At 59.9% G+C, this 13,054-nt stretch overlaps 1 protein-coding gene across 1 annotated transcript; it reads right to left on the bottom strand.

Moving 5' to 3' along the window:
- Positions 1-4,342: 4,342 nt before the first annotated feature.
- Positions 4,343-7,114, bottom strand: ANKRD33 (ankyrin repeat domain 33; the record flags this gene model as incomplete). Its single annotated transcript, XM_082073705.1, has 4 exons — positions 4,343-5,121; positions 5,819-5,959; positions 6,409-6,538; positions 6,806-7,114. 4 exons carry the CDS (start codon positions 7,112-7,114, stop codon positions 4,343-4,345), a joined length of 1,359 nt encoding a protein of 452 aa, XP_081929831.1.
- Between the last annotated feature and the right edge of the window lie 5,940 nt (positions 7,115-13,054).

Below are 13,054 nucleotides of genomic sequence, written 5' to 3'. Positions count from 1 at the left end.
AAACCATCCCCCCTTGTCCTGTCTCAACAGACCCTGCTCAAAAGTCTGTCCCCATCTTTCTTCAGGCCCCTTTTAAGCATGGAAAGGCCGCACTAAGGTCTCCCCGGAGCTTCTCTTCCCAGCTGAACACCCCAACTCTCTCAGCCGTTCCTCCCCCAGAGCTGCTCCAGCCTCGCATCATTTCTGCGGCTCCTCTGGCCCCTCTCCAGCAGGTCCAGGTCTGTCCTGTGCTCAGGACCCCAGAGCTGGACGCGGTGCCCGGGGGGTCTCACAGAGCGGAGCAGAGGGGACAATCCCCTCCCTCCACCTGCTGCCCACGGGGCTGGGGATGCAGCCCAGGGTCCGGTTGATCTGGGCTTTTACACACACACACAATGTGCAAGCGCATGTTGCCTGCTCATGGCCAATCTTCCATCTACCAAAGCCAAGCCCTTCATGGTGGGACGTCCATGGTGTCTCCTTCCCTTAGCATCTAAAGGCCTTTGGCTGAAGCACAGCTGGTTGCTTTGATGGTGCTGTGGGTGGGAATGGTCCAGAGAGACGCTGTGGGAATGGCCTTGATGTGCTTGGCCATCCCTCCCGCTCCAGCATCCATCCCTCATGGCCATAGGAGCACAGCGGCAGAGCCAAAGGCTCCCTGGGTATTTGGCGCTGGCCACCACACGTTTGGGGTGCTGTGCTGAGGGGCAGCGGAGGTTTTCTCCCCCGGGGTGTAATGCTGCATCAGGGGGTGTTGCTGAATGGTCACCCCATAGGGACGCTCTGGCCTGGCTGTGGGCACGGAGCAGGGCTGGCGTGGCCAAGGGGTTTGGTCGGTGCCTCCCACCATCCTGTCCCCATCATCCCCATCGCAGCCCTTGAGCTGCCGTGGCAGCAGGCGCTGGGACACGGGCGGCGGGGCCGTTCCCATGGTGGGGGCCGGGCACTTCCCTCTCCCCAGGACGTGTGGGGCCAGCGGGGCTGCGGCAGCGGAACTGTCGCTTCCCCTTTTGCCACTTTGGGGTTGTTTTCTTTCAGCCACCCACTCTTGGTGGCTTTGCCCTCCTCCTGTCCCCGTCCTCTCCCTCCAGCGCCTTTCCAAGCCATGAAGTCCTAGCGCCTCATTTACCTGTCCATTCCCCATTGCATCACCAACCCCAATTGCACCACGAACCCAACCGGTACCCGGAGCCTCCCCACGCCGGGGGAGCCGAGCGCGGCTGCAAAGCTTTGAGGTCTTGCCCGTCGCCTCTCCCCCGCTATCGCCCATGATCTAGGAAGTTTAAACAAACAAAAGCACAAAACCAGGATAAAACACAAGGGACCTTCACGCGTGACCTTGCCCGCGCCGGGGCCAGGAGGTTTGCGGAGCCGGCGCGGGGGAAACGGGCAGTTTCCATCAGATAGGAGCCGCCGGGAGGAAGCCGGTGCCTGCAGATGCTTTATCACCGTGACCATCTCTGCTCCGCTGCGCAGGTCTCAGTGATCTGACCGGTGATCGGCGACCCCCAGAACTATTCCTGGATGGCTCCTGTGTCCCTGCTGCCTTCCCCGGGTGCAGGCACATGGTGGGTATCAGCACCCACTTTTCTGGCTGCAGGTGGGAATTTGCCGAACGTGCCAGCTCTCTGGTGAGATTGGTGCCGGCTGCTTTGGTCCCGGCGCTTTCATCTTCCAAACGGCGCAGCTTCATTTTTTAAACAATAATCGTCACTGGGGGGATAAATTCTTGCTTAAAAGCTGCTAAAAGATATTACATCCTAATCCCAGGTGGCTCAAAGGGCAGGGAAGGTTGCAGCCCCATGGTGGACTGCAGCTGCGGCACTGCCGCCGTAGAAAAGCATCCAGAGCCGGGACACACTGTAGAGGTACCTTAATGAACACATCAAACTGTTAATGAACACATCAAACTGTTAATGAACACACCACCCCCCACAGGCGCTCTGAGCCGCAGGCAGGGTGATGCCTGCCCCGTGCCAGCCCTGGGCTGGGGCAGACGGGCTGAATCAGCCGGGCTGGGCACCCGCCGGGCGCTGGGCTGAGCGCCGACGGCACCGCGGCCCCACGCCGGCCCGGCCCGCCATGGCGCAACCTCCCGCCACCCCCTCGACCAAAGCCAGACTTTCCGCCAGCACTTGGGTGCTCATCGCTGGGTGCTGTGACTTCAGAGAAACACGGAATCATTTGGGTTGGAACAGACTCTCAAGATCATCGAGTCCAACCGTTCCCCACCCCTGTCCCTGCCCCATGTCCTGAGAACCTCATGTCCGTCTGTCCAGCCCTCCAGGGATGGTGACTCCAGCACTGCCCTGGGCAGCCTGTTCAATGCCCCACAGCCCTTTGGGGAAGAAATTGTTCCTAAATCCAACCTCAACCTCCCCTGGTGCGACTTGCGGCTGTTTCCTCTGCTCCTGGCGCTTGTTCCTGGGGAGCAGAGCCCGACCCCCCCTGGTTCCAAGCTCCTTTCAGGCAGTTCAGAGATCAGAAGGTCTCCCCTCAGCTCCTGTTCTCCAGCTGAACCCCCCAGCTCCCTCAGCCGCTCCATCACACTTGTGCTCCAGCCCCTCACCAGCTCCGTTCCCTTCTCTCCACTCGCTCCAGCACCTCAAGCTCTTTCTTGGCGTGAGGGCCCAAAACTGCCCCCAGGATTGGCGGTTTGGCCTCCCCAGGTCCCAGCACAGGGACGGTCGCTGCCCTGGGCCTGCTGGCCACACCAGTGCTGGGACCAGCCAGGATGCTGGTGGCCTCTTGGCCACCTGTGCACACGCTGGCTCATGTTCAGCTGCTCACACCAACACCCCCACAGAAGGGTGCAGGCATCCCCGGGCGGCTGTTGGAACCCCCGCGACTACACCTGGCTGTCCCTCAGGGTGTCACCAAGCTGTCCCCACAGCAGTGGAAGGGGACGAGGGGCTGGCGGGAGCCCGGCTCTCCCTTCCCCCCGCTCGGCAGGAGCCGGGCTGGCACGCCGTGTGCCACGGCTGCTCCATGTGCCATCCGCCCCCGGCTCATCTGCGAGCCGCCGCCGGGAGCTGGCGAGGGAGGGCGGCCACGTGCCGGCGAGCCCAGCGCCAGCCAAGGGCTGGGGGAACAGACGGGGCGGTTGCAGCTCGTCCCGGCCGAGCATCCTTCCCCACCTGCTGACAGCCTGGCTCGAACCTCCTGGTGCCCCCTGAAAGGCAGAGCTCTGCATAATATTGGGGGGCAGGAGGGGAGCGGGGGCATTAGACCCCTGAGGAAGGGGGTGGTGAAGCAGGGGTGTCCATCCTGCTCTGGGAAGGGTTATTCTTTACCTGGATAACTAGTGCTTGCAGCAGCTCTCGCCGCCAGTCGCTCTCTCTGCGGGTCAAACCCGGGTGCTTGGGGGGCCAGCACCCCAGTTTCACCTCCCCACACTCTGGGATGGAGCTGGATTTAAGAGCAGCTTGAAATATGTGGAGCAGGATCTCGCTGCCGCTGCAGCACGTGTCACCCGTGGGTGTGGGGGCACCCACCACACAAGCAGCTGCACGGCTCCCGCAGCAGCGGGTCCCGGGGGCTGCACGGGGCAGGCGGGGGGTCCCAGAGGGTGGTTTGCTTGGGGACAGGGACCACTGGGTCCTGTCCTGGGTAACGCTGGAGTACAAAATCTGCCTCCTCTCCGAGCACCCCAGCTCCATAGGGCAGCCGGGATGGAGCCCCCAGACACCCCAGGTTTGGGTCCCCCTGTGTTTGCACCCAAAGCTCCTGCTGACCCTCCTGCAGCACCGAGATACCTCCCCGTGCTGAACTTCTGCTTGTCCACCTGCGACCTGGGAACAGGCAGGTTGTTGGGGTCACCGAGCGGGTGACGGGGTGGAGGGGGGACACTGGCAGCAAGGGGGAAGTGTCTCTGCCAGCCCAACAAGCAGCCCTGAGCTTTATTCATCAAGTCAATCCTGCTAACATGGCAACCGCTTCCATTTTAATTTGCATGGCCGTGTTCCGCCACGTGCTGCAAGATCAAGATTCCAGGAAGATCAAAGAGGCATTAAAAAAAAAAAACAAAAGGAAGAAAGAAAAAGAAAAGAAGGAAAAAAGAAGGGAAAAGGGCCCTTCTGCCACAGATCTGCTCCCTGGCAGAGCCAGAGCCCGGCTGGCCAGGGGCTCGGCACATCAGACTCAGCACAACCGCAGCCGGGTCGGGGTGGCCGCCCTTGAGGACAAGGGGCTGGACAGGGAGTCGGGGACCCGGGACCACAGGGCTTGGGACATCTCAGCATCGCAGCATCCTCCTCCCTTGGGTGCCACTGTCCCACGGGGAAGGAAACCACCCCCGTGCCAGAAAAGCAAACACGTCTGAGGGGACAGCAGGGACCTCACCCCCACCCCGCCACCTCCTCCCTTAGCGCTTCTTCCCCCTTTTCTTCTTTTTCTCCTCGCTCTTCCCCTCCTCGGCTGCTTTCTTCTCCTCCTTCAGCTCCTTGTACCGCCACTTGGGCGGCTGCAGCAGGTTCTTGTCCCCCCCCCTGCGCCTCCGCTCCCTCGAGCAGGCGGGCGGGTCGGAGGATTTGCTCACTTTGATTTTTGGGACGGGGTCCCCGGGGAAGATGATGTTCCCGCAGCGCAGGCGCAGGGGCAGGAGGCGCAGGAGGCCACCGGCCGGCCGGCGCGGCGGCAGGAGCCGGATCTCCGACATGGCTTGGCCGTTGCAAGAGGATGCGCCGGTGCTGGGGCACGAGGGGGGGTCTGGCTCAACATCTGGATCCACCACATGTTGCCCCAGGATCTCCGGCACAGACAACCTGTGCTTGCCCACCTCGGGGGGGCTGTCGGGGCAGACAGTTTGGCAAGTGGTGGCCACGAAGGGGCTGGCGAGGGACGTGGTCATCCTCACCATGTGGTCCATCACGCCGTCCTCCTCGGGGTCATGGGGGAATCTGAAGGTGAACATGGATTGGATCTTCTCCAACAGCCTCTTGCCCCTGGATTTGGGGCTCAGGGCCTTGGCCACCAGCTCGGCCAGGGCTGGCCACTCGGGCCGGTACTGGGTGCTGAACTGCTCTGCTCGTGGACGCTGCAGGAGGCTCCGGATCCGCACGGTCGTCTCGAATCGGCCTGTGAAGTTTGCCCATTCCCTGGCCGTCTTCCCCTTGATGGGATCCACCATCTGCAGGTCAGCTCCTGGAGACACCAGGATGCAGAGAGCATGGAATCATAGAATCAGAGAAGGATTAGGGCTGAAGGGACCTTCAAATGTCACCTTATGTCATGAGCAGGGACATCTTCAGCAGCTCAGGGTGCTCAGAGCCCCGTCCAGCCTGGCCTGGGATGTCTCCAGGGATGCTTCATCCACCACCTCTCTGGCCAACCTGGGCCAGGCTCTCACCACCCTCAGGACCAACATTATCCTAATTACCTAGCCCAAATCTCTCCTCTTTTAGTTTAAAACCATCCCCCCTTGTCCTATCTCAACAGGCCCTGCTCAAAAGTCTGTCCCCATCTTTCTTCAGGCCCCTTTTAAGCACTGAAAGGCCGCACTAAGGTCTCCCCGGAGCTTCTCTTCCCAGCTGAACACCCCAGCTCTCTCAGCCGTTCCTCCCCCAGAGCTGCTCCAGCCTCGCATCATTTCTGCGGCTCCTCTGGCCCCTCTCCAGCAGGTCCAGGTCTGTCCTGTGCTCAGGACCCCAGAGCTGGACGCGGTGCCCGGGGGGTCTCACAGAGCGGAGCAGAGGGGACAATCCCCTCCCTCCACCTGTTGCCCACGCTCCTGCTGCAGCATCACTACAGTGTCCCACCCTGTCCCAACACAGAGCACGGGCCGAGCAGAAATGTCACCCCTTTCCAAATAACCTGGGGGAGTCCCCGGGGAGACGCTCACCGGCCAGGAGCAGCGCGGCCACGCAGTCCTGCCGCCCCTGCACCGCGGCCTTCATCAGCGCCGTTAGGCCGCGGGGGTCTTGCTTGTCCACATCGAGCATGGGGTAGTAGTTGAGGAGGTAGTTAACGATGGTGATGTGTCCTTAACAGCCAGAGAGAAGCTGCGTTAGAGTTTCGACAGTTAACGAGGGATAACTGCTGGTGCCCATTGGAGGAAAGAGTATTTAGCAACTGGATCTTGTGAGGACAAAGACACAGAAACTTAGAGGGATCAGGACTGAAAAATTTCTTCATGGGAAGGGCTGTGGGGCATTGAACAGGCTGCCCAGGGCAGTGCTGGAGTCACCATCCCTGGAGGGTTGGACAGACGGACATGAGGTTCTCAGGACATGGGGCAGTGCCGGGAGTGGGTTATGGTTGGACTCCATGAGCTTGAGGGGCTTTTCCAACCCAAATGATCCTGTGATTCTACAACGGTAGATGGGGAAGGTCACATCCCTTGGGACCCTTGGCTTTCCCAGTGGCTCAGTTTAGGGTTTTTTTGGGGTCACAGCACTTTGAGGGGTCTGGCGGGGCGGGCGCGGTGCCTACCCGCCTGCGCTGCCATCATGAGGGCCGTGTTCCCATCCTTGTCCTGCTGGTTGACATTCAGGTAGGGGCACTTCTGCAGCAGGGGCACGATGTCCACAAAGCCCTTGTAGCAGGCGACCATCAGCCCGTTCTGGAGAGGGGACAGCAGCGCTGCACCACCCCCGCACCGCGCTGCTCCCCATGGCCCCCCACCCCAAACCAAACACCTTCAGGGTGGGACGACAGATGAGGTTCTGCTCCAAGGGGTCAATCCCAGGAGACCCAGCCCTTGTCAAAGCCATCGCACCCACGACCCTCCCTCCTCCTTCGCCTGCTTTACCAACCACCACCCTTCAGGATTTGCCAATTGCGGGGAAATCCTCTCACTGCTCCACAGGGTGCCCACCCAGCCGCTCACCCTCCCGTTGGTGTCCACCTCCGTGGCCTCACTCCGGGTCACCCCGTGCTCCAGCTTCTCCCACACCAGCTTGGCATCGTTCCTGGCACAGCACTGGTAGAGGCTGAGGTGCCCGTCCCCGCCGGCCCCCGGGGACAGCTCATAGCAAGGGTAGACGGAGTCATCGGACAAGATGCTGCTGGTGTCAGAGGGCTCCGACTTCTCCTCCTCCTCCTCCTCTTCCTCCTCGTAATGCAGCTCCGGGTCGGAGGCATCCAGGCTGGGAGCGGGGGCTGCAGCTTGTTCTCCATCACCGCAGGCATCTGTCATCCGGGCCGGCCGGGGGAGCGAGCTCAGCCTGGGACCCGCTCCCGGGGACGAGGGGACAGTCTGGGCCGTTCACTCCCTCCTGCGCAGACAGAGCGGCCGTGGGAACCGCGTGGGCTCCATGTCCCTCATCCCGCTGGAAAGCCTTGTCCGGCTCCGGCACACCCGGGGGTCCCGTTTCCACCCTCTGCCCCGTGCAAACGCTTTGCACCCGGGTTTGGATGCTGCAAAACCCCAGGGGAGGAGCAGCTCCCACGGCACCGTCTCCAGCACAGAGCGGAGAAAACGGGGGGAGTTTGGAAGGTGGATAAATGCCGCATGGTGTAGGAATTGAAACCAGGCGGGTGGAGTGATTGGGAATGTCTCCGGGGCGGGAGGGATGGCCAATGCATCCCTCCTCATGCCACACGCTGGGGTCTGAGCCCTCTCCACCCGACCGGTGCGCATCAAAGAGGCTGCAAAGCGCTTTCCAAGCAGCAGAACTGGAGCAGCATACAGAGAGGAGGGTTAAATCCAGCTCCAAGCAGAGGAGAATAGAGGCCAGAGCAGCGCCCGGCTCCAGGGGAGCCCCTTAAACCCCGCGGCACAGGGCGACCAGCACCCTGCTACAGGGACAGACCAGCTGCAGAAGTAAAACCATTCTGCTTCTAAGTAGAAGCCAACCATTAATTGATTGGCGCTGTGGAAGGCAGAAACCTTCACAATTCCATTAAACTCTCCCACCCGTCTTAGGAATCCCAAACGGCCTCTGGAGGTGAGGGACGCTCCTCCATCGCACGTTGGTCTTACCTGGGGCTGCTCAGACCTTTCCCCCGGGTCCCCCTTCGCCTGGGCAGCATCACGGCTCCAACAGCAAGGACAAACAATTGCGGAGAGTGCGGAAAATCACCCCCACCCTTTGCAATGAGAAAGGATTTTCTGCTCCGGGTCTGCGGTGGCCTCTGGACACCAAAGCTGTGACAACCTGCACGTTGACGTGGCCTCGGCCAGCCAAGATATCCTAATTTAAACCGGTGCTTAAAATGGCTCCATCCATCCTGAGCAGGATCAGGGCTGCTTGGGCTGGATTTAGCATCTTGAGCTGAGATGCCGCTGGGAGCCCGGGGCTGTATTTTTATACCTGACTCACCTCAGTCAGATGCTGCTGGCTGAGCAGCCCCCACCGGCTCAATCAAAACCCCCTCGATTCCCTGTATATGCAGGTGAATGTGCTGCTCATATAAGCCCGGGGAATGTTCTGCAAGGGCACAGTGTGCAGGTGCATTAAATAAACTCTGCAACCTCCTTGCGAGGTGTTTTGGAGCCTCCAGCTCCACCCCAAAGCCCTCAGGGCACCGGCAAGTTCTGAGCTGAGGAGCTGCAAAAACTGGTTTCCCGAATCCGGCCTGGACCCCGACTGCTCCCCTTCTTCATCTGTAAAGGCTTTTTTGGTTTGGTTGGTTTTACATGTTTTCTGAGGACCAGGGCACAGCTGGGCTGCGGGATCTGGGAAAGGGCACTTTTAGTCCCCCGATCAGCTATTTTCATGGCGAAAAGGCATGAATTGGGTCCCAGAGCAGATCGTGGGAGGCCACGTCCTCCATTTACCGCAGCCATTAGGGCAGAGTCCCAAAGGTCACTTTGCATGCTCGAACATGGAAATACGGAGCAGATGAAGGATCCCAGCTGTTTCCTCTGTGCTCGGCACATCCTGCTGGGATATGTGAGCTGAGGAACCTGATGCTGAACGTCAGGATCCCGATGGCGAATATGAGGATCTTAATGCTGAACATCAGGATCCTGATGCTGAACATCAGGATCTCGATGTCACACATGATGATCACAATGCCAAATGTCAGGATCCTGATGCTGAACGTCGGGATCCCGATGCTGAACACGAGGATCCTAATGTTGAACATCAGCATCCTGATGCTGAACATGAGGATCTCAGTGCCAGACATGAGGATCCTGATATTGAACATGCGGATCCCAATGCCGAGCGTCAGGATCCTGATGCCAAACGTGAGCATCCCGATGCCGAATGTCAGCATCCTGATGCTGAACACAAGGATCCTGATGCTGAACATCAGGATCTCGGTGCCAAACATGAGAATCCTGACGCCGAACATGAGGATCCTGATGTCAAACATGAGGATCCCAATGTTGAACGTCAGGATCCCGATGCTGAACGTTGCAGACCTGGTGTCACCTTGGCCGTGCTCATCCACACCAGGCGCCAGGACCCACTCGGGCCCCTCGGTACGGGGCTGGTAAACCCTGCCCAGGAAACCCCCCCAAGCCGGTGAATGGGTTCTGGTTTCCCTATGGCAGCACCAAGAACCCCCCCTGGCCCCTCGCCCGGGGCTTGAGCCCCTGGTCCTGCTGCAGCAGTGGGATGATGCGACCAGCGCCGTGTCACCCCAGTGTGACACCTCCCGTCCCACAGCCACCCTCCCACATTGCCTTATCTCGGGAGAGGACCGGGAGCAGATTTAGGGCTTAGGGAGTTATCTGGGGAGCTCCGAGCCATAATCTGCCGCCTGCCGCAAGCAGGAGGCCCTGAGCCGGTTGTGTAAGGACAAGGTGTGGGGTGCTGGCTCAGCCCCCCCGGCCTCCCCTCTTTGCTGGTGCTTTTGGATGGGATGGGGTTACCCCCAGCTCGGTGCGGTCCCGTTCGCTGAACCGCAGCCCTGGGGCGGCCAAGCCGAGGAGGGGACAGGCGGGGTGGCAGCGGGGGCATTCCCTGCAGAGCCCGTTGGTGCTGGAGGGACTTTGCAAAGCCACCGGCTGCCACCAGGGGATGCCGGAGCCCGCGGGAGGAGGCGGCGCCGAACGGGTCCAGGGCTCCCCGGCCCCCGGGACGCACCGGCCGGAACGGCTGTGCGGAATCTCAGAGGGCAGCGGGCAGGCTGCCGTCAGGTCTTCTAAAAATTGCTATAATAATAATTATTATTATTATTATTTAATTTTTAAGAAGTTTGCATATGGACGTCATGGCATCCTCCTCCCAGATGTCACAGCACCCTTCCAGATGCGATGGCATCTTCTCAGACATCAAGACATCCTCCCAGATGTCATAGCGTCCTTCCAGACGTGATGACACCCCCCTTCTGGACGTCATAACATCCTCCCAGACCTCATAGCGTCTTCCCAGATGTGATGGCATCCTCCCAGATGTTATAGCATCCTTCCAGATGTGATGGCATCTTCTCAGGCATCACAACATCCTCCCAGGTGTCCTAGCATCCTTCCAGATGTCATGGCACCCTCCCAGATGTCATAGAATCCTTCCAGATGTGATGGCGTCTTCTCAGACATCTCAACATCCTCCCAGGTGTCCTAGCACTCTTCCAGATGTCACGGCATCCTCCCAGATGTGCCATCATCCTCTCAGGCTTCACCGTACATACCTGAGCCTCACTGCCCGGGAACCTGTTCCTTAGCGGCTTCCTGCACAGAGGAAGCGCAGCTCCGAGATGAATAATCCAGCCGCCACGTGGAAATGGTCATGGGGAGAAGCCCAGAGCGCCGGACCCGGCTGGTTCGCTGGGGGATGCGCTGCTGAGAGCGGCTCCTCCATCAGCAAAGCATCGCCTGCTCTCCTGGTGAACCCGCACGCACTAAATCACGGCTGACGCTCAGGAGCATCCCCGCAGGTGGGGGTCCAGGAGGGGCTGGGGGCAGCCCTGATCTTTCACCCCCGGGCCGGGGTCCGGTGGGGAGCGCCGAGCCCGGTGGTCTGGCCCAGGTCACTCATCCCTCACCGCCTGGTCATCTCCATCACAAAACCAGGCGCAATAACTCAGCATGCAAGGGAAGTGGAGGGCGTTGATTTAAACCCACCGCCGGGCTCTCCTGGCCCTGGCTCCCCTCGCCGCGGTCAGGGACGGGTCACGGCCGAGTGCGGCTCCTGCCCCGTGCTCAGGACAGGGCTGCGGGGACACGGTGACACATTTTGCTGACACGGACACATCCAGCCCCACTTGGGTGACGCCGGGGAAGGAGCGGAGCGGGAGGGAAAGGGCCGGGTGCTGCCGCGGCCGCCGCGGGAGGGCGAGGAGGTGTCACAGCCCCGCTCCCAACCCGGCCGTAAATCAGTGGCGGGTGTCACCGTGCGAGATGACAAGGCCAACCCTTCGCAGAGGGCCGGCAGCCGGTGCAAACCTGGGGTCAAGCCATGATTTACGTGGCCGCCGCGGCGCGAGGGCGGTCGTGCTGGCAGGCGGCTGTGACCACCGCGGCTCCCGCACAGGCAGCAAAACCTGGAGGGAGCGGGAGTTTGCTGGGGCTCGGTGGGGCAGCAGCAGCGTTTGCATGTGAATCATAGAGTCACAGAACTGTTTTGGTTGGAAAAGACCCTCAAAATCGTGGGGTCCAACCATTCCCCACCCCTGGCACTGCCCCATGGCCTGAGAACCTCGTGTCCGTCTGTCCAACCCTCCAGGGATGGTGACTCCAGCACTGCCCTGGGCAGCCTGTTCAATGCCCCACAGCCCTTTGGGGAAGAAATTGTTCCTAATATCCAATCTAAATGAATAGAAATGGAGCCACTTCTAACCATTGCGTGGGTGTGATGCTGATCATTCTGCTTCCACTGAAAAGCTTTTTCTCCATCTTGTTTTCAGACATGAACAAAGTTTTTCCCAGAAAAGGCCATGGCCATTCATTGATCATTATGTAATCTCCGACTATTCCCTCTGAGAATGTCTGACTGTTCCTGCTGTGGCAGCCCCAGTGGGGTATATAAGGAGTTCTTTATATACTTCTTTCCTCAAAAGTCAAGACAGCGCTGCCTTTGAGCACATCTGTGGGAACACTCCAGCACAGGTATCTCAAATGCACTTCCCGGGCAGTTTGCAGGCAGGTTTTTGGCTGTGCTGTCCACAGAATCCTTTGGAGACAGGAGCGAGTCACACAAACCCCAAGACAGAGCACAGCCCCAGTTAATAGGGCAGTTAAACCGGTACAAACACAAGCGTGATCCAAGGGTGCAAATCCCGCTCTCTGCCTTTCCCATTGGCCAGAGACCAAACCATCCGCTACCTGCATCCCTGTTCATAGAGTCACAGGATCGTGGAATCACAGAAGGGTCTGGGTTGAAGGGACCTTCAGATGTCACCTTATGCCATGAGCAGGGACATCTTCAGCAGCTCAGGGTGCTCAGAGCCCCGTCCAGCCTGGCCTGGGATGTCTCCAGGGATGCTTCATCCACCACCTCTCTGGCCAACCTGGGCCAGGCTCTCACCACCCTCAGGACAACAATTGCCTTTTATCCAGCCTGAATCTCCCTCTTTTAGTTTAAAACCATCCCCCCTTGTCCTATCGCAACAGGCCCTGCTCAAAAGTCTGTCCCCATCTTTCTCACCGACCCCTTTTAAGCACAGAAAGGCCCTGAAGCGGGGTTTGGATCCTGCGGCAGGTCCTGCCGTGCCGAGGAATGTCACCCTCTGTCACCAGCGAGGACAAAGCGGTCGGTGCGTCCGTCACGCTCGGTCGAGCACCTCGAGGAGCCGCTGCCCGTGGGGACTCGAGCGCTGGGGACAGGGACAATGAGCCCTTGTCCTGTGAGCTGCCTGGAGCCGCTCCAGCACACCCGGGGTGACACGCGGTGAGCGGGGAGCCGCACACCTCCCGCTCCAGCACGTGCTCGCAACCGGGGGATTTCACCGGGATTTACCTCGAATACACGTTAAGACCATAACCCGCCTTATCTGGGGCTGCGGGCGCTACCTCTGCAGCTCGCGGGTTGGCGAGGGCTGCAAGAAGTTCTCTTTGGCAGGGAAATAATGCAAAATAAAACATCAATCTGGCTTTTGTTCCCTTGTTTAACACAGTTTCACAAACCCAGAGCGGGCAAAGGGGGATCCAGCCCCGGCTTTGCTGCCTGAGGAGGTGATTCAGGACCTGGGTGTGTTTGTTGGAAGCGATTTCTTCCTATTTTCTGCTCCTGTAACGGCAGCATCA

The sequence above is a fragment of the Streptopelia decaocto genome (assembly GCF_964273445.1).
Source record: "Streptopelia decaocto genome assembly, chromosome: 27".
NCBI classification, from domain to species: domain Eukaryota; kingdom Metazoa; phylum Chordata; class Aves; order Columbiformes; family Columbidae; genus Streptopelia; species Streptopelia decaocto.
This window is presented reverse-complemented; position numbering and strand designations above follow the sequence as displayed.